Raw genomic sequence first — 18,996 nt, 5'->3', positions numbered from 1 at the left:
AGCAGAACACCACGAAGAAACTTATAAGTTATCATCTTAGTCACAACAATTACTGAATATTGAACTCCGCAACAGTTCTCATCAAATAGATTCTCTCGCTTTAACACAAGCAAGTGTAAATCAGCTTCCAGGATCATCAAATATAAACAATCGGGCGGTTTCCGTCGGTAGCAGTGTTTCTGATAACTGCAGGTAGCTTTAGACGTTCACAAGGCTTGAAAAGTTCATCCATAAATCCCAGAATGAAGAAGGCAAAGATATGTTGTCCATAGCGAATGCGGGGATCGAGTTATTCTGAGCAGTACATTCTGAAGCATTAGTATTTTCTTTCACCGAAAGACCGTTGGTTTGGACTATTTTTTTCTGTTTTTTCTATATGCGTTGACGTTTTGCCACAAAAGTCGGAAAAACTCTCCCATCAAGTTGTGGCACCACGATACTAAAACACCTTTTTGAGGCTGTTACAATCATTTTTCCCGTAAAGAAATGTGTGTTTTTCACGGAATAGGTAAACTTCACTGACTGTGTAGCTTTGCCCTGGGTTTGAGACGATGAATAAATCGGTAAACGCGCGCATCGCCGGATGTAAATTGACGATTTCCGCTCGAATAATTTTTTTCTTTTCTTTAATTCATGAGCCATATTATAAACAACTTATTAACCTCGACCGTTCGGTCGTTACGGGAAAATCTCAAACCTCGGCCTACCGTATTGACCTCGCTATCGCTCGGTCAATACGGCAAGGCCTCAGTTTGAGATTTTCCCGTAACGACCTCACTCTCGGTTATTAAGTAGTTAGTATAAACACACACAGCGTTAACTAAAAACAATGACATAGCTTGACTCTCGAGAAATCAAAACAATAGTCTAAGTAGAGAGGGAACTTGGGAGAACACGTTTGCTTTGTCGAGAATCATTCTATTTCAACCAGGATACAATGTTAAAATCAACAATCATCAATGATTGTATTAAAACTATACTACCCATTTTCGTAACAGCCATGCAACTTAAAAACTCGTTCAATTCTTGATTTAATCACAGGCCTATCCGATTTTCAATTCTTTGTAATTGTGACACTAAGACCTCTACTGATTGTGCGCTCAATACAATACCAACACACTTTGTTACCATGACAACTGGAAAAGTTGCCAAAATGATTCTTTATCTACATTTCATTTAGAGTGTAGTCTTTCAACAAGAATAAGTGAAAATTCTCAAGTAGCTTTTACGATGAAAAACTACATTCTCCCGACGAAGTATTGGTAATGTATGAAGAGAAGGAAAGGAGAAATCATCAAGTGAAACTGAACTTAAGTCTTTTAAATACTCTCTAGATCAGGAGTGGAATGAAAACAAATCAACAGTCTCTAGCAGCTCTTTTGGAAACACAAAGCCGCACACCCATCTCTAAATTAGGGCAAAATAACTCTTCCCAAATTTAGCTAACTAAATTTAGCTATAGTGAACTGCCCACCGAGGCAACTGTTTCTTTATCCGTTTTTTTTTTTTTTTTTTTGCAATGATGCAACTGTGAAATAATTACTATGTTATTAGACCCCACTGAGAGGCTTATCAATCTTAATTGGAGTTTAACCTAAAGCGAATGCGTTAATTATCATATATATTGATATTATATATTTTTGTGTACCTTTCAAGTATATTATACAGTAATAAATGATTAAAACACTGCAACAAAACCCTACACAATTACAAGATTTTTTTTTACTACACGATTGCTCCCACACAAAATGTTAAATTTCTAGCCCAATTATTTCAACTCTCTCATTCAAACAATGACAAAATGGTCTCCTTGCCTTGCAAGTTTTGCAGGTCTATAATGCCAATGGGCTGCTATTCAAAACAGGACCCAAACAATTAAAAACCTAACCCTCTGAACATGCCCTTTAGATGAAAAAACTATCTTTGCAAACACAGGGACGAATTACCTTTAACTCCTCTTCCAACGATGTTAAGCATTGGAATTATTTTAAGGCCATTTACTCCAGTGAGAAAAACTGATACAAGCATAGAGTAAGACTAGACTTCTCTCCTAAAGGAACACAAAGAGATCAATGCTCCTTTTTTTCCCAGCTGCAAAGGCTACGCGGGTAAAACCACCTCAAAAGTGAGAAAACAAACACTGAGGAAAGATTTTCATTACGACTAAAAGAAATACGTTTGTAACTTGACTTCTCTTATACATACATTTGCAGTACATAAAGATGCAATCACAGGAAATTTCTGTTTAAAAGAATCTAAGTCCCAAACTAAGGGCAAGACAGGCCAGGGAACTTCTGGATTGTACTTGAGCCACTTCCTTCCATTCACATTGTTACACACATCCACTTACATTTACTTTCTGTACTCAAAAAGGAGTCTGAATTGAATTTCTACAAGTTTTGTTAACACTGACTTTAAGTTCCAAAGATCAACGTGCCGAAATTAAACTCCACTATATCGGAAATAATGTACAATAAAAATAAAAGCGACTCACGACCATTACCCTTAACTGACCAAAAAAAAACAAAACAAAAAACAAACAAACAAAAATCCATGTTTAAGGCAACATGTGTTTGTGTGTACTGAACAATGTTAAGTTTCCTGCACCGCAAGCCCCTCATACATGATTTGTATAACTGATATCAATTACCATGGGTCCTATATGGCCTCCTTTGTCTCCCTCATAAGTAGGCTTAATAACAAAGAGCCGAGAAAATGTTCCAGCACTCTTATGACATGGGACACTACCTGGCTGATATGTCATCATGTTTTAATACGTACACGTATGCCTGTATACAAACTTTACAAGGCAGTATTTATTTCTTGACATCTTGACACATTTTGATCAAATTTCATGAACTGTAATCCTCTTCTATCTTTGTGATCCTGTACTTCTCCCTCAAAATGCTGGTTCTCTTTTGTTCTGTAGAATTTTTCGATCCAACTGATAAAATTATGTACATTTGGTGACATTCAGCAATAAGATCTTATGCAAGTTACAACAAAAAACTTCATATACATGTACTGTAATCAGCCAGGACACTGTCCTTGTTAGAGAATGAATACCACACACAAACATGGACAATACAGAACCTAAATCAAAGGCAATTGTCCATTACAGATCTCATCTGGCATTTTTTCATTACTTACTTTGGTTTGACCATTATTCATTCTTAAGTTTTCAACTTTTTTTTTACACAATATTTTATGTATGAAAAGAGCCATCTAGAATAACAGAAGGTGACAGAAGTTCTAACAAAAATCCTCATCACAGGTTTGTGATCATTGACAAACCATCTTCTAGGTGTCGCAGTTTAAGCCACTGTAGTTGTATTGAAGTGTAGCGTACGAGCTGTTGGTCGGTAGCTGGCCAAGAACTGATTTGCTTGCTGTGTAAGCAACTGTTGATCAGGTGTTTTGCCACATGCTACTTGTTCCCATGCTGTGTCAAGCTGCTAAGATAAACAAAAACGGGAATATAGATACCAACAAAACAATTACAGCCACTCACATTGTCTCTAGACTAAGGACAGAATAATATTCTTGATTACACCAACTATAATCCAGTATTCTCATTTCTATACATGTACAATTGCAGTAACTACAAACAGGCTGTAACAGGCAAACTAATAATGGAATAGGAAAGAACGGTGTTTGTAATGATTTGTTCTCGGTCGCATGCTTTGAGAACAAAAACAGCAATAATAATATTACCTTTGGTGTTGATTTCTGAGGAGTCTCTTGAAATCGTAATAAGCGCATAGGATGCCCTTTTCTTCGGTGTCGCTGAAATGAAAAGATGCCATGGTTATATTTTAAGTAAGGTTAGAATTTAGAATTAAGAATTTTTTAAATTGTACTTTATTATAGTTATAGGATTTTTAAATTGCACATATCTTTATTTACCAGGGCAACTTTGGATACCAGCCTCCTTGCTGAATTGGCTACCCTGGTACAATAGTTACTTTACTTACTAAGGTTGTAAACTGACAAGATTTGAGATTTGTATTGGGGAACTAAGGTAGTTAAGTCCACACATGAGCCAAGTGGCTCATCAGGCCAGAGCTGATCCCTGTTTCTTAGCACGAAGCCACTAGGAGCATTTCTACTGCCCCCCTGGATGGGATGCTAGTCCATCACAGAGTTACCCCCAGCATAAAATTCGCTGGTACCCATTTATACACCTGGGTGGAGAGAGGCACTGTGAGAGTAAAATGTTTTGCCAAGACCGCAACGCATGTCCCCGGCCAGGGCTTGAACCCAGACCGCTCAATCTGGAGGCCAGCGCACCACCCACAAATTACAAAAACAAAAAAAACTTTCAAAACCAGAAACAAACAAAATGAAACAAAATCTACCAATCACACCCCACCGATGTGATATTTTAAAACCACTGCAGTTCAAGTAAACATCTGTTTCCTGAGAGGTTCACTAAGATAAGTGATGGTAGGGAAACAAGGAACCATTGATTGAGCAGGGCTTTCATTAGAAGCCGGCTACCGCCGGAGCTCCGGCAGCTGCGAGTCATCGAGTACTTGGCCATGTTTGTCAACAAATAGTTCAAAAATACAACTCTTAAAATGTTTACAGCCTACCCATTTTTCAGTTCAAATAAATCTGATAAAATAAAGTGCACACTTGCCTTGAGAATTTTAGAATAAAGCATATATCAACACGATTTCTGTACCGCGACGGATCGCAACTGATTGAGAAACGCTCAGCCATTTTCAGCGGTATCTTAATGAAATTTAGCCTCGCTCCCAAACTATTACCATGTGGTTGGTTGAACAAAGATGGCGGCCAAGCGCAGCCTCGAACAGACTGAAGTGTTTTCATTCTTTACAAAGAAACCAGGAACTGGAACAGGTATTTTGAATAAATTTTGACTTTGCAATTATTTTCTCATAAACTGTTATGAGAAAATTCTCCATTGGACAGACATTTCTTTATTATTTGGAAACAGTAGCCTCTTTTCAGCTAACTACTGGAAATCTTAAGTTTTGTTCTTCATTGTACTTTGCCGATTCTTTGTATACCTGAGCGTGTGCAATGCTGTTTCACTAACTTTCATTTAGAAGACAAGTAGTTCGTTATTGGGTCATTTGAGTTTCTTTTTATTATTACAATCTACTTTCCGTTCCCCCAGAAACTAGTCAGCTGAACTACTTTTCACTAATGAAGTTTTATTAGTTTTCTCGGAGGTTAGCCAGCTGAAATGCTTTTCACTAATGGAGTTTTTAATGCTTTCTATTCATAGGATAATTTTTTCTTGCTGTCGGTAACACCAATTCAGAATTTCAAATTTAAGTATCTCACTTTTAATTTCCTAAGTTTGTTCTATCTTAATCTCAGCCTGTGTGATTTTAATCCTAGCACTCTATTTTTAATTTTGGAAGCCTCGTGGTGTTGATTAGAATTCGCTTCCTTAATTAAGTACTTTCCGCTCGTATTGTATACTTGAAGTTACATTAGCATATTGTAAACACTTGACGTGTAAAGGATGATATATAAGCAAGTACGTTTGTAAAGCTTTTTTGATTACATCGATTACATCGATTACATCGGCTACATCCTTACGATTTTACAGCGGCTACTCCGCCGAGTATGTCAGTTTCACCCGCGACGTTAGAGTGCAGAATAAACTACTGTTGGACCAAGTTATGTCTCTTCCTTGACGTCCGTAGTGAAGACCATTGAAGTAGATCCTCGTGTACCAGGAAATCGTGACGAATTTCCGTTCCCGCAGCCAAGCAGTGCTCTCCAGAGTTAGATTCCCCCAGTTGTCAGTTCAAGTGTCCGTTCAGTCCAAAATTTACAGTGTTGCAGGAAAAACTTATCGTCACAGTAGCTTACCGAGGAAACCTATCGTCACAGTGGTGGAGAATCCGGGTACTTCGTGGATCTTCCAAGGACGTTATCAAGGCCCCAGAGCAGATTCAAGTTCACCGAAGACGCTAGTTGTTGTAATCCCTTGAGTGCGAACAAAGGATAAAAGCCGCTCAAGTAACGTGAGTACAAAATCAATTCTTTGTCCTCATATATGAAGTCCGTGAAGAGAGTTTTTAAGAAGAAACTTTCGCCGTATAATTTACGAAGTAGGAAATCAGCCGTTCCCGTAGTTAAAGCCAGTACGCCTAAAGTAAATAAAGAAGTACAAGCTTCGTTGTCAGAAGAAGAGAATTGTACATTGTTGTGTGAATTACCATATTATCGAAGTGTCGTCCACGAGTCGTCGACGCACGCGTTAGATTTAAACGAGGAAATCCAGCCAAGCAGACCCAGAGACGGCCCACGTTTGTCCACCGCATTTTCCAGTCCAAGTCAGGCCGATAGTACGAACAGAGAAGCCATAAATATCAGTGTAGATCAACGCCAAGAGTCGTCCATTGTTCAACCGAGTTCATCAAAACAAGCCACTCCCTGTGGACCGCGTGCAACAAGCGATAGCAGTTCCTTAGAAGACTTCACTCCAATTGACTCCAGGCAGTTACAGATCGGCCCTCAGATTGCTTTAGAAGTCGAAGAAATCAGCGAACCCGAAAACGAAGAGCCAGATCTAGAACAGAACTCGAGTTTAGCACATAACTCAAACCTGTTAATTAATTCACAGTTGACTAATCACAGTCAAGTAGGAGATAGCATAAATTATAAAAAACCAAACCAAAACAAAACAAAGACTCGCAGCGACTCTGTCCCTAGCGCCGACTTCGGATACACAGAAACGGAAAGCGAGCGAGAAGATTCAGAGGATAGCGAACACGAAGAAAATCAAAACAATAACAAAGAAAAGAGAATAGAAAGCGAGAGAAATCAACCCGACCTATCAGTCATCATGGAAGCTGAAACACTTAGAGAATTAAGAGAACAAATGGCTACTCTACATACCCAGTTGAGGTTACAACAGAGGGCCCAACAGCAAACAGCCAGTGCATTGGAGCAAGAACCAATTCCAGAAACAGTCAGCACGCGAAGACCGGCTCCTTTCCATGGTTATGACTCTGAAGATGTGAACCGATGGTTGGATAAAATAGAAAATTACCTAACTCTTCGCCGCATAGACCTAACCAGTAGAACAGCACAGGCGGAGCTGGTAATGAATCTAGCCGGACCCGCAGAAGATTTCTATTACTCCTTACCCCTTGATCAGAAGTCCACGTACGCCGACCTGAGGGATTCTTTGAGAGAGAGGTTTGCAAATGATAACCAGAGCTGGATAATTTGGCAGGCAGTTACCACTCGCCAACAAGGAGCAATAGAACCTTTGGACACATATCTAACTGACTTAACAAACAAGTTCAGGCGGTTGAGCATTACTGACGCAGAAAAGATGCGTTACTTTGTCCAAGGGTTACGGCCAGAAGTTAGGGAGACAGTACTGTTAAGACAACCCAAGTCATTCCGCGAGGCTGAAGAAATAGCAAGGCTGACTTGTGCAGTGAAAAACACCATGGGTTCTCCTGTAACTGGCGTGGCGCGACAACCGAGTCATCCCACTGGAATAACTGAAGCAAGCGCGACCAGCCGTGCGCTCCTAGCAAAAATGGAAGAGATAAGCGAAAAACTTCAACAAAATAAGGAACCCGCTAAAGCAGAGGATACGTTAACTGACGCTAAACTCCTTGCCAAGCTTGATGCATGGATCGCGGGCCTCCCGGCTAACCCAGGTATACAGCAACCGTCGCAATTACAAGCAAAATTAAATGAACTTGTAGAGAAAACGCCATCCAAGGGTGACAATACAGCGATTCTGGCAGCATATGCAGAACCAAACAGGAGAGAAAATCCAGATTTCATGCGCGAACTTCGACGAATGGAAGATAAATTAGAAGAACTTTCTCGCCAAATGGATGCTCGGATTAAAGGGCTGGCTCGACGAAATCCGCCAAATCAGGTTGATCAGCCGAGACAGCGAACACGAGAAGGTCGACCCATCTGTTATACTTGCGGAAGAGTTGGACATATTCAACAAAATTGTAACCAGAGATCTTCACGAGAAACCAGTAACTACGACCGATTCCAGCCGAACCCGCAGCGACGTCAAACAAACGAAAATTATCCTTCCCGCTCAGGCTACAATCAAACCCCACGACGGAGCGAATTGCCTTCTCAGTTTAATGCAAGTGGCCCGCGTATGACCGTGCTCGATGATGGAGATTACGATGATAGTTTCGTCGCGCCGCTAGAACAAAATACAATTCACCAGACAATTCCAAAAGAAGGAGGCGAGTTTCCAAGAATAAACTGGAGCGTTGTCGGATCGCAAATTGGCAAGGAACTGTCTCAGCAGTTGCCAAATACGTCTTCCTTGGTCCCAGAAGTGATCCAGCAAGGTCAAGTAAAGAAAAATCAGTCGCCAACTGTGGTTATTGAAGTATCAAAACCAAACTCCGGAGGTGGTCAACAAACAATGGAGTCAAATAATGAAAACAAAGCAACTTGTGAAGTAACAACCGCTGCCCGTCCCGAGCGCGAGTTACCTGAAAACCTGGAAACTAAGCCCAAACCGGAAATACGTCAGCCCCTGGTCACTAGTCCACTGAAACCGAACGAACTCAGCGGAAACCAGAGGATTAACCCACCACAGGGTCAGAAAAAACATGATGTCCCATTTCCTAACGCTGTACGCCGTACCAAAACCAGAATTAGAGCAGATACAGATGTTAGTGTTGACCTGTGCACGGACGGGAACATCGGGAATCCCTCGGTTCTAGATCCCTCTCAGCCAAAACATAGTACTTCCGCCGGAAGAGAATCCACTGAAGTCAACAATGGCAGCTTGCCTAACCATAAGCCAGATCCTGCCCAGACAAAACGTGAAACTTCATGTTTAACCGATGAACAGTGTAACATTACAAATAATCAAGCCAAGCCACGTGACCTAACAGTCACTGCCCAGCTAAATGGCCAAGACATTACGTTACTCGTAGATACCGGAGCAGGCATGACAGTAATCGATGAACAGTTTACACGAGACATCTATAAAGGTCAACTACCCAAGTTGGGCTTCCCAGGTAACCCAAGCAATCAGCAACCACCAGAATTGCAAACAAAGTTGGAGAAACTCTTAGGAAAAGTATCAGAAAAATTTGACGGCAGTCACGCCAGAGATGGAAATACAGGTAGCATCGCCGCGTTTTCAGAAGCCAACAATAGAGAGATGCCGGAATTGCTGAAAGAAATTCGCCGAATGGAAAACGGTTTAGAAAATCTGAACCAACGAGTAAATCGCATGGACCGCCTCGCCCGACGTAACCGTACCGTGTGCTATAGGTGTGGACGCACTGGCCATATCCAACATAACTGTTACTATTATTACCAGCCAGAAAGCCCGTACCAGAACCAAGAAGGGAGCCAAGAGTACCATGCGAATTACAATCAGGAAGAAAATCAGCGTCTGGCAACTCATCCCTCGGCTCATTTGTCCGTATTAGATGCTCAGTATGCCCAGCGAGTTCTAAATTACCATGACAACAAAGTAAGGAGTTCAGGATCAGCTGAACAAAGCTCCCGTCAGCCAGTACGCACTTGCAAACTAACATTTGAAGGAGAAGAAAACTCGTCAGATCGTGTGTTAACCGCGCTACCAAAGCAAGAGAAGACAAACAGCCAGGAAAAAGCAACAAGTACAACACAGTCACAACAAGAAGTGAAGCTGACAAGAGCCAATAAGCGACAACCACAAATCTCGCATAAGCAAGTATCTTTGCCCGCAACAAAACACCGTCAATCGAAGTCAGCAGCTCAGCCAAGCAACGATTTCTCGTCTGGTAAAAAGGATTTCAAGCTAAAGTGCAGTGATCTAACTACAGAAGGTGAAATAGCAGGCCAAGCAGTTCAGTTACTCGTGGATACTGGAGCGTGCGTATCGGCCATACACGAACAGTTTTTCACGAAGATTTATGGTCAATTCCCGCCTAATATGAGCGAAGGTTCCTTATCGGCTGTTCAGACAGTAAGCGGAGAGAAAGTCCCAGTGTTAGGAAAGATTATGATACCTTTACAGTTGCAAGCAAGAGAATATACCTGTGAGTTTCATGTCATGCAGAACCTGACCTACGATGCTATCCTTGGTCGAGGTTTTCTACATAAGAACGGAGCCCTTATTGATCTAGTAGATGGTACTCTTTCCTTCAAAGGAACAGGATACGTTGGAGAACAAGCCAGCACAAAGACTGTGCCAGTGATGGGAACCTTCCTTTCCCAGCAGAAGTTGAATGAAAAGAACACCGTGGTCAGTGATGCAAATCTAGCGCCTTTACCAGAGATTTTAAAGTCCAAATTTGTTCAACGTAATGAAAAGAACAAACTGATGTTTTCTCACCAGTCACTCCTACTTTTGCTGCTCATTGTCCTATACCTACTGACTGCTTCATGCACGCCACCCACGGAAAACAACGACAAGCCCGTTATTCAGAATCTACCCAAGTTCTTCTTCCAGGAAACCCCCAATGATATCCTTCAAGGTGGTCACGAAATTTGTACCCCACTTAGCCTAGCGAATTACAAGAGATCTGACCAGAGTGAAGCCCAAAATGAAAGAAACGTACCGAGAGTTAAAACGTTGAAGTCAGCCGTATCGCTCTTTGGAACCGGTGATGTTCAGAAAACCTTAAAGGCCATGTCTTCAAGCAAAGAAAACAGTTCTAGGTTACCACAAGAGATTCATGTCTACCGAAATGTAAAGAATCAAGAGAGCCAGTTTACCATTGACCAGGAATTTTGAGAGAGGAAGAGGAGAAGAACGCATTATTGACGCATATAGACAAACAGGTTAATGAGAAATATATCCTCACAGAAATGAGATTATAGGAGGGATTTCAGTGTCGAAGTAGACAAGTAGACAGTTTTCCCAAAAGAGACAAGTTAATGGAAAGAAATTTGATAAGGAATATTAAAGTACCAAGAAAGATTTTTACGAATTTTCTGGAGACCATTTTAACGCTTATAAACCATGTTCAGATAGTCAAGTTGAGTTGTACATTCCTTTTATACGTCTTGCTCGACCAGGAGGTCTCGATTTTAAGGTGGGAGGAATGTTATGAGAAAATTCTCCATTGGACAGACATTTCTTTATTATTTGGAAAATGTAGAAAAGCCAACAGTAGCCTCTTTTCAGCTAACTACTGGAAATCTTAAGTTTTGTTCTTCATTGTACTTTGCCGATTCTTTGTATACCTGAGCGTGTGCAATGCTGTTTCACTAACTTTCATTTAGAAGACAAGTAGTTCGTTATCGGGTCATTTGAGTTTCTTTTTATTATTACAATCTACTTTCCGTTCCCCCAGAAACTAGTCAGCTGAACTACTTTTCACTAATGAAGTTTTATTAGTTTTCTCGGAGGTTAGCCAGCTGAAATGCTTTTCACTAATGGAGTTTTTAATGCTTTCTATTCATAGGATAATTTTTTCTTGCTGTCGGTAACACCAATTCAGAATTTCAAATTTAAGTATCTCACTTTTAATTTCCTAAGTTTGTTCTATCTTAATCTCAGCCTGTGTGATTTTAATCCTAGCACTCTATTTTTAATTTTGGAAGCCTCGTGGTGTTGATTAGAATTCGCTTCCTTAATTAAGTACTTTCCGCTCGTATTGTATACTTGAAGTTACATTAGCATATTGTAAACACTTGACGTGTAAAGGATGATATATAAGCAAGTACGTTTGTAAAGCTTTTTTGATTACATCGATTACATCGATTACATCGGCTACATCCTTACGATTTTACAGCGGCTACTCCGCCGAGTATGTCAGTTTCACCCGCGACGTTAGAGTGCAGAATAAACTACTGTTGGACCAAGTTATGTCTCTTCCTTGACGTCCGTAGTGAAGACCATTGAAGTAGATCCTCGTGTACCAGGAAATCGTGACGAATTTCCGTTCCCGCAGCCAAGCAGTGCTCTCCAGAGTTAGATTCCCCCAGTTGTCAGTTCAAGTGTCCGTTCAGTCCAAAATTTACAGTGTTGCAGGAAAAACTTATCGTCACAGTAGCTTACCGAGGAAACCTATCGTCACAAAACCCATTGTGTTGTTTTTCGCTTAGTTAAGAATATTAATTGCAGAAAACAAAGCCACACATTCCAATGATTCAGATGAAACTTCGCCAGTCAACCCAACTGAAAGTATACCTGAAGTCACAGATCATGCCTCGTCATCTCCGCAATCTTCCGAAACTCCTGAGCCAGACAAAGGGCCATTAGCCGAAGAAATGAAATACTTTATTCACTCATCATTTGGAAATTCAGTCGACAAACCTGTACACTGTCACAGTTTTTACACATGTCAAGGGAGCAGATGCCATTCTGTCACTCAAACTGAAATGAATCGATTACGAGCAACATGGATCCTTGACAAAAAATTCTCTTTCTGCAAAAAGACTGGTGTGAACCGGCTAGTTTATGTAGAAGGTAGGGGAATGTTTTGTCTTTTGTGTAGAAAACATGATGCAACGAATCTTCAAAACAAGAGCAAAAAGTTTAACACTGAACCTGCTGTCCGCTTTAAACGCGAGTCCGTGGAAGAACACTCAACTTCACAACAAAATAAAGCTGCCGTGAGTGCAGAACTTTTAAGTCGGGTTTCTGTCTTCCAGAAAGAGTTTGAAGAAAGAGAAAAATCAAAGGAAGATGTATATTTCAATGCATTCTTGGCTCTTTACTGGATAGCGAAAGAAGAAATCGCGAACACAAAGTTTACCAGTCTTTTGGAAGTTGTAGAGAAAATGGAATTATCAAATATGAACTTCTTTGAGCATCGCTCAGGAGGATCAGTGATAGAAATGTTTATTTTGATGGGGGAGATGGTAAAATCTGAGGTTGTGAAGAAGGCACAGCAAGTCAGCTTCATGGGTCTCTTGATCGATGAAGTAATGGATATTGCCCAGAGAGAGCAGCTTGTGTCATTCATCAGATATGTTGACCAAGATACCTATGAAGTGAAAACAGATTTCCTTGCTGTGAATGACATTTCAGAGAGCTCAACTTCTGCCAATGCTCAAACCATCAAGTCAGTTGTTGTGAAACAGCTGTCAGATTGTGACCTAGATATCAATAAATTATCAGGTTTGTCAACTGATGGCGCATCTGTAATGATGGGAAAGGAAAATGGTGTTGCTGCTAAGCTTAAGAGAGAAGCTAAGATGTTATTGAATGTTCATTGCATCTGCCATAGATTGGCCCTTGCATGTGAGGATGCAAATGACCACATTTCATATATCAAGACTGTTGAAAAGGTTTTGATTCAACTATGGTCTTTCTTCCACAACTCGGGAAAGTGCACAGCAGCATACACCAAAGCAGTTATTGCTTCAGCAGAGTTACAGATTTCACATTCTGTAAAGAAAAGGGTTGTAAAGTGCGTTAAGAAGGCCACCTGAACAAGATGGCTGTCTACAGAAAGCACTGTAGATGGTATTTTTCTTAACTTTGTGCCTTTGATCCAAACTTTGCAAATCTACAGCAATGATAGTGATCCTGTTGCAATAAACTTGATCACTCAAATCAAGTCGAAGAAATTCCTTGGAGCAGTGTATTTACTTCATGAAGTCCTGCCAATTCTGAGCCATCTCAGCCAGCCTTTCAGAAAGGAAACATATCCTTTGCTGTCATAGCACCTGCTGTAGAATTTATTTTAGAGGAACTGAAAAGCGTGGCCGAAAAACAATCACCCCTGGAATGTTTGAGAAGAGATCTTGCCGAAGACGGCCGACTGCACTACAGTGGATTGACTCCTCTAACAGCACATGATGAGACACTTCTCAGAAACCTGACTTCAAAGTATATCCATGCTCTGCAAGACAATATTGCTTCCCGTTTTAAGGATAGCCTTCCCATCTTGAGTGCTTTCAAAATCTTTGATCCAGTTGCAGCGCCACCCAAGTCTGATCAGAGCTTTAGTGAGTATGGAGACAAAGAGATCAAGATCCTTGCAGAATATCTGTATCAGCTGGAAACTGGAGAATCAAAGGTCCAGGAGACAGAGGAATTGATTTGTGAGTGGCGGAAGTTCAAGTACAGCATCTTAAAACTCAAGAGTGAAATGCCAGCAGATGTCGTTAAGCCACCAAAGAACAAGGAACTGGCATCCCAAACACCTACAGATTGGCTTTTACATCACATGCTTTCCAATCAATCGACTTACAGTCATTTTGTGCCAGAGCTTCTTCGTCTTGCTGAAGTGTACATGTCTCTGCCAGTAAGCAACGCCTGGCCGGAGCGAGGGACATCAGCAGTCAAACGACTGAAAACAAGGCTGAGAAGCTCTCTGAAAGGTGATATGTTGGAATCACTAATGCACATTACAATCAATGGGCCAGAAGTACAGGAGTGTGAAAGCCTGGTCAAGAAAGCAGTGAAAAAGTGGCATAAAGTGAAAGCTCATAGAAAAATTGCTAAATCAATCTCAGCAAGTGCCACTTCCAGTAACTGCCCAACAGTTTCTAATGCTGCTGTCCAAGTTGATATGCTGCCACCGCTGGCACTAGATGTTCCAGAACAAGTGAATGCCATGGGAGATGGGATTGGAGTTGAAGATTTGGAGAAAGAAGTTAATTCAGTAATCTCACTCTGACTATGACTCAGACTTTGAGTCAGATTCAGACTGAACAGTTGCAGGTGTCATTTTATTTTCAAAACGGTCAACAAAGCTAGAATTAGAACTGTCAGTAGAAACAGTACAGAAATTGTCAAAGTATAAATTACTACTAAACTAGTGGCCAGTGTAATCATCAAAATTCTTTAAGGAGGAAGAAGTTTGTGAAGATTTTGATGAAGAAATTAGCTATACTTTCAGTTGAATGACAGCATCTTCTCACAGCATTACGACCACACTTGCTGATCATGATGTTTGGTGTAAATTGGTGTAAATTGTTCTCAAGTGCGACTTCATTTTTTTGAAGTAAACCTTTTTCATTGCCTTTGACCTTTTCACTTTTGTCTGTAAAAATTAAAAATATATATTTCTTTTAATGGTAAATATTCATCATTAACTTTACTTTCTTATGCCAAGAACATTGGAAATCGCATTTCCGAGCTTCTAAATTTAAAATTTTTCTGGGGGGGCATGCCCCCACACCCCCCTAGAAACGGTGGCCTTTGGCCACCTAAATAGTCACAGCCGTCTACTATTATATGGGCAGACACCTACTTCAAATCTTATTGAAAGCCCTGATTGAGTAGACTTGGTGTGTTAATGAAAGGTGCAGTAATTTTTAGTTCCTACTCTGGCTAAACTAATATTTATATATCATCATAAGTTGTACTCATTTCCAACATAAATGTTGCTGCAATTCTAAGAAAGTGTTCCCTGCATGCAGACATCCCTCACGTGTAGGAGACTTCTGCATCCACTTCAGCAGGGTTTTCATTAAGGGCTGGGCAGTGGGCAAATTGACCAGCTGTGGGGATGACCATCTAGAGAAAAGGTTTTCTTATAAAGAAGTTCTGTTTAAAAAGTTTTTCCCGCCTGTGAAAACCATTTACCCTCCTGCTGAAAACGTTAATGAAACCCCTGCTTTAGGCTACGAATCTGATGCCACATCAAGACAATAAACATTAGTTTATCACACTGTTACTTCCCAACACTTGTTGCCTCACATTGCATTGAATTTGTAACAAGGAACTAGATGCTTATCATTTCTTTTGAACGATGTATGGCATTTTAAGCGTTACTTAATGACATACTGAAGTCTAAAGTAAACACTTGAGAGTCACAAACCACCTAGATATCCACAACACTAGGACATAAGAAATGTTCAACGCGTGTAGTTTGTGCTGCGTTTTTTCCACTTACTACAGTTTCAGATGGCACAGAACAGGGTGTGACGAAGGGGTTGTGCTGGCCAAAGATCTCTGAGGGCTTGATGAGGGATGAATCCTTGCATGATGAGGGTACAACTGATGTATGCACAACACTCAAATCCTCCTGAAAACAAGAGCATGTTTTAGAAAAATAGCTTTAAAAATATGTGCGCTGATTGGTTTTAAATCATGTATCCCTAACTCGAAAGAAACACAGAACTAGCACCAGCTATTGACGTAATGATGGCGTAAGCAAAGAGAATTTACATTTTGATGATCATAGTAAACAAGTTTTTTTTCTTTTTTTCGTCGCGGTATTTTCTAAAAGAAATAGAAAACATGTTCTCCATAATTCTCTCAAGTTATAGAAACACTCGTGAAAGTTTGGAAGAACACAAAAAAGCTGTAGAGACACTTGCTTGACGGAGCGTGTTTCCACAGTATTTCCTGTTCTCCCAAACTTCCACTCGTGTTTCCATGATTCGATAGAAACAGAGTACATGTTTTCCGGGATCAATATCAGCAGCTGGGCAAAGTCCCTTACGTAAAAAACTTACTACAATTACTTAAAAGTCCCCTATGTAACTACAACAATTTAAACTGTTACAATTACTGTCCGAACCCCCTATACAGTTCTGTTGTCCTAAAAGTTCCAACTTCAAACTTCCCTTATAATTCTTAAAATTTTTCAAGATTCTTAAATGTCTTAGAGGTTCGAACTTTAAGAGTCCTAAAAGTTCGAACTTTAAACGTCCTTAAAGTTCGAACTTTAAGAGTCCTTAAAGTTCGAATTTTAACAGTCCTTAAAGTTCGAACTTTTAGAGTCCTTAAAGTTCGAAATTTAAGAGTCCTAAAAGTTCGAACTTTTAGAGGCCTTAAAGTTCGAACTTTAACAGTCCTAAAAGTTCGAACTTTTAGAGTCCTTATCGAACTTTTAGAGTCCTTAAAGTTCGAAATTTAAGAGTCCTAAAAGTTCGAACTTTTAGAGTCCTTAAAGTTCGAACTTTAAGAGTCCTAAAAGTTCGAACTTTTAGAGTCCTTAAAGTTCGAACTTTTAGAGTCCTTAAAGTTCGAACTTTAAGAGTCCTAAAAGTTCGAACTTTTAGAGTCCTTAAAGTTCGAATTTTAACAGTCCTTAAAGTTCGAATTTTAACAGTCCTTAAAGTTCGAACTTTTAGAGTCCTTAAATAAAGTTCGAACTTTAAGAGTCCTAAAAGTTCGAAATTTAAGAGTAATAAAAGTTCGCACTTTAAGAGGACTAAAAGGACTAAACTTGTTCTATATATCAGCACCGCTAGGACTCTTCAAAGTTGTGGAAGGTATAGCAACTAAAAATGGCTCTTAAAGATATGATTCAGGCTAGTGTTCTGAAGTCAATCGGTGTAGTTGAAGATCTGACTCAGTTAAATCTGACTGGCGGGTTCAATCACAAACGTATGCTTCCTTTCTCCCTCACCTCCCCCCGGCACCACCTGTCCTCGCCCGAAATAAAAAATTGACTTCTAATAGTGGGTCATTTTGTAATTCAGGCACTCCGTTTGTGTTAAACTAAGTCAATATGGTGGTGTATCAGCAAAGCGTGTAACAGGAGGTGAAACTGTTTATTTAACTCAGCAATAAACAACATATATATCAGTGATTACAAGTTTATTCTTTCGCCGATTTATACAGCAATGATTCGATGTTTTTGAAATACAGATGCAATGATTGCAATGGCCAACCTGTTAAACTATCAACTTCATACAACTTTAAAAGTTTCTTAATGCAATACTTGTAACAAAACTAAATCGACTGTCTTTAACTCCTACATGGATTCGCATTTTGGTAAAAATATTGACCCATTAATCATCTACATATCATTGATAACTAAGGTAACTAAGGTAATTGTGTAGTAATAAAGTAGTTTCAAAAAGGTCAAAAAAGATTCTTTTCATTCAGTGGTGAAATGCTAAAAGTTCTATTTGTTTTATTTTTATTTGTTCATTTATTTATTTAACCAGCATTGGCTCTAAAATTTCCATTTTGACCATTATTTGTTCCAAGCTGCGGGTTAGCAGGCGTTGGCTTATTTCCAACTGTTTCCCCTCAGCCAGTTTAGCGTTGTGTACAACGTGGATGGACTGGTTACCGTTTGCTGTTTCCATGATGAAGCTATGATAATAAAGCAGTGTTCTCAGAAAAAACGTGTTTAGTAGCAAGACATTGAGCTTAGTTTTTCTTATCAAATATGATTGTATCGTATGTAACACCCATAATGAAATGGCAGCTATACCCATAATGTATAAAATATCGAGCTCATAATTTTCAGTAGAATTCCGACTACATTTCCGTTAGAAAACGATTTCCAATAATCTTCAAGCCGCAGCAAAATCCCGCGGACTGAAATGGTTTTTGAATCTTACAGTTGTTCTCCCGGGCTCATTGTTTCAGTGGTAAAGATTTAGGTTTTAAGTCGTATAATGGTTTGGTAACTTTATTTATTAGTAGTGTTTGCAATCAATTTATCGAGTGGTAACTTAATAATTACATCTTCTTCCAAGCATTAGAAAAACCAGAAAACGTTATTATGTGGACTCCTTCCATTCACTGCACGCTTACAGAACGGCTGTTAGAAAACGTGTTCAGCCAATTGGATTGTAGCATTTGGAAGTATACTATAAGAATTCTATTAATAACCAATGGTGCATACCTTAAATCAAGGTGGATGGATTCGACGCCTTGAACATATTGCAGGGCAAGGAAGTCGTCTTTGGCAAACAGTCTCCATTTTCGTTCCCACTTCTCAAAGAGGGGCGAACAAATAATTTGGCTGCGCAATGGAGTGGGTAATCGCCACTTAAATACGCCAATGACTCCAGTCCCTTTACTTTTAATGTTGAGGGACATCTAAAGGAAGATGACATTGCGTTAAAGATTATTACTTTCCATTCCAAACCACTACTTATATTAAACAGTTACTCGGACATTAAATCCAAGCAGGATAAGATCAAGCTAAGAAACTGAATCCCAAGGTGATCCTCTTTCTTTTTTGGAAATCGTACCCGCGTGTTTGTTTTCTTGTAGTATTTGATGTTTGGTTGGCCTATAGCCTAGTTACGTCCCCGATATCAAGAATTCGTTGATATTTCATCTGAGAACACTTTGATATTATAATAATTAAAAAGTGCAAGTCATAAAGGGTATTGTTATTAGTCTTAATAATG

The 18,996-nt window shown here is 39.8% G+C and overlaps 3 protein-coding genes and 1 long non-coding RNA gene across 4 annotated transcripts; 2 read left to right on the top strand and 2 right to left on the bottom strand.

Annotated features, from left to right (window-relative positions):
* Positions 1-609: 609 nt before the first annotated feature.
* On the bottom strand, positions 610-16,272 carry LOC149097948 (uncharacterized). The gene is made up of 4 exons (XM_089278006.1): positions 16,213-16,272; positions 15,786-15,917; positions 3,715-3,786; positions 610-3,455 (listed from the first exon to the last, which is right to left on the bottom strand). Exons 1-4 carry the CDS (start codon positions 16,270-16,272, stop codon positions 3,315-3,317), a joined length of 405 nt encoding a protein of 134 aa, XP_089134132.1. The 3' UTR covers positions 610-3,314.
* On the top strand, positions 5,102-11,796 carry LOC149097950 (uncharacterized). The gene has a single exon (XM_089277880.1). The coding sequence runs from the start codon at positions 6,041-6,043 to the stop codon at positions 10,721-10,723; it is 4,683 nt and encodes a 1,560-aa protein (XP_089134006.1). The 5' UTR covers positions 5,102-6,040; the 3' UTR covers positions 10,724-11,796.
* Positions 12,146-13,371, top strand: LOC149097949 (zinc finger protein 862-like). The gene has a single exon (XM_089277773.1). The coding sequence runs from the start codon at positions 12,205-12,207 to the stop codon at positions 13,369-13,371; it is 1,167 nt and encodes a 388-aa protein (XP_089133899.1). The 5' UTR covers positions 12,146-12,204.
* Positions 16,273-17,375: 1,103 nt separating the features above from the next.
* LOC149097947 (uncharacterized) lies at positions 17,376-18,671 on the bottom strand. The gene is made up of 2 exons (XR_016203945.1): positions 18,483-18,671; positions 17,376-17,944 (listed from the first exon to the last, which is right to left on the bottom strand). It is a non-coding gene; the product is annotated as an uncharacterized LOC149097947 (long non-coding RNA).
* Between the last annotated feature and the right edge of the window lie 325 nt (positions 18,672-18,996).

This window comes from Orbicella faveolata, unplaced genomic scaffold, assembly GCF_042242905.1.
Source record: "Orbicella faveolata isolate gen_17 unplaced genomic scaffold, um_ofav_v1 contig_46, whole genome shotgun sequence".
NCBI classification, from domain to species: domain Eukaryota; kingdom Metazoa; phylum Cnidaria; class Anthozoa; order Scleractinia; family Merulinidae; genus Orbicella; species Orbicella faveolata.
This window is presented reverse-complemented; position numbering and strand designations above follow the sequence as displayed.

Bases quoted from the DNA above. Each gene is read 5' to 3' on its own strand.
- LOC149097950 (XM_089277880.1), top strand. From the start codon at position 6,041: ATGAAGTCCGTGAAGAGAGTTTTTAAGAAGAAACTTTCGCCGTATAAT.
- LOC149097949 (XM_089277773.1), top strand. From the start codon at position 12,205: ATGAAATACTTTATTCACTCATCATTTGGAAATTCAGTCGACAAACCT.
- LOC149097948 (XM_089278006.1), bottom strand. From the start codon at position 16,272: ATGGAAACACGAGTGGAAGTTTGGGAGAACAGGAAATACTGTGGAAAC. The intron at 3,787-15,785 runs GTAAGTGGAAAA...TTTTCATTTCAG, and splicing joins CTGTGCCATCTGAAACTGTA to CGACACCGAAGAAAAGGGCA. The intron at 3,456-3,714 runs GTAATATTATTA...TGTTTATCTTAG, and splicing joins CTCAGAAATCAACACCAAAG to CAGCTTGACACAGCATGGGA.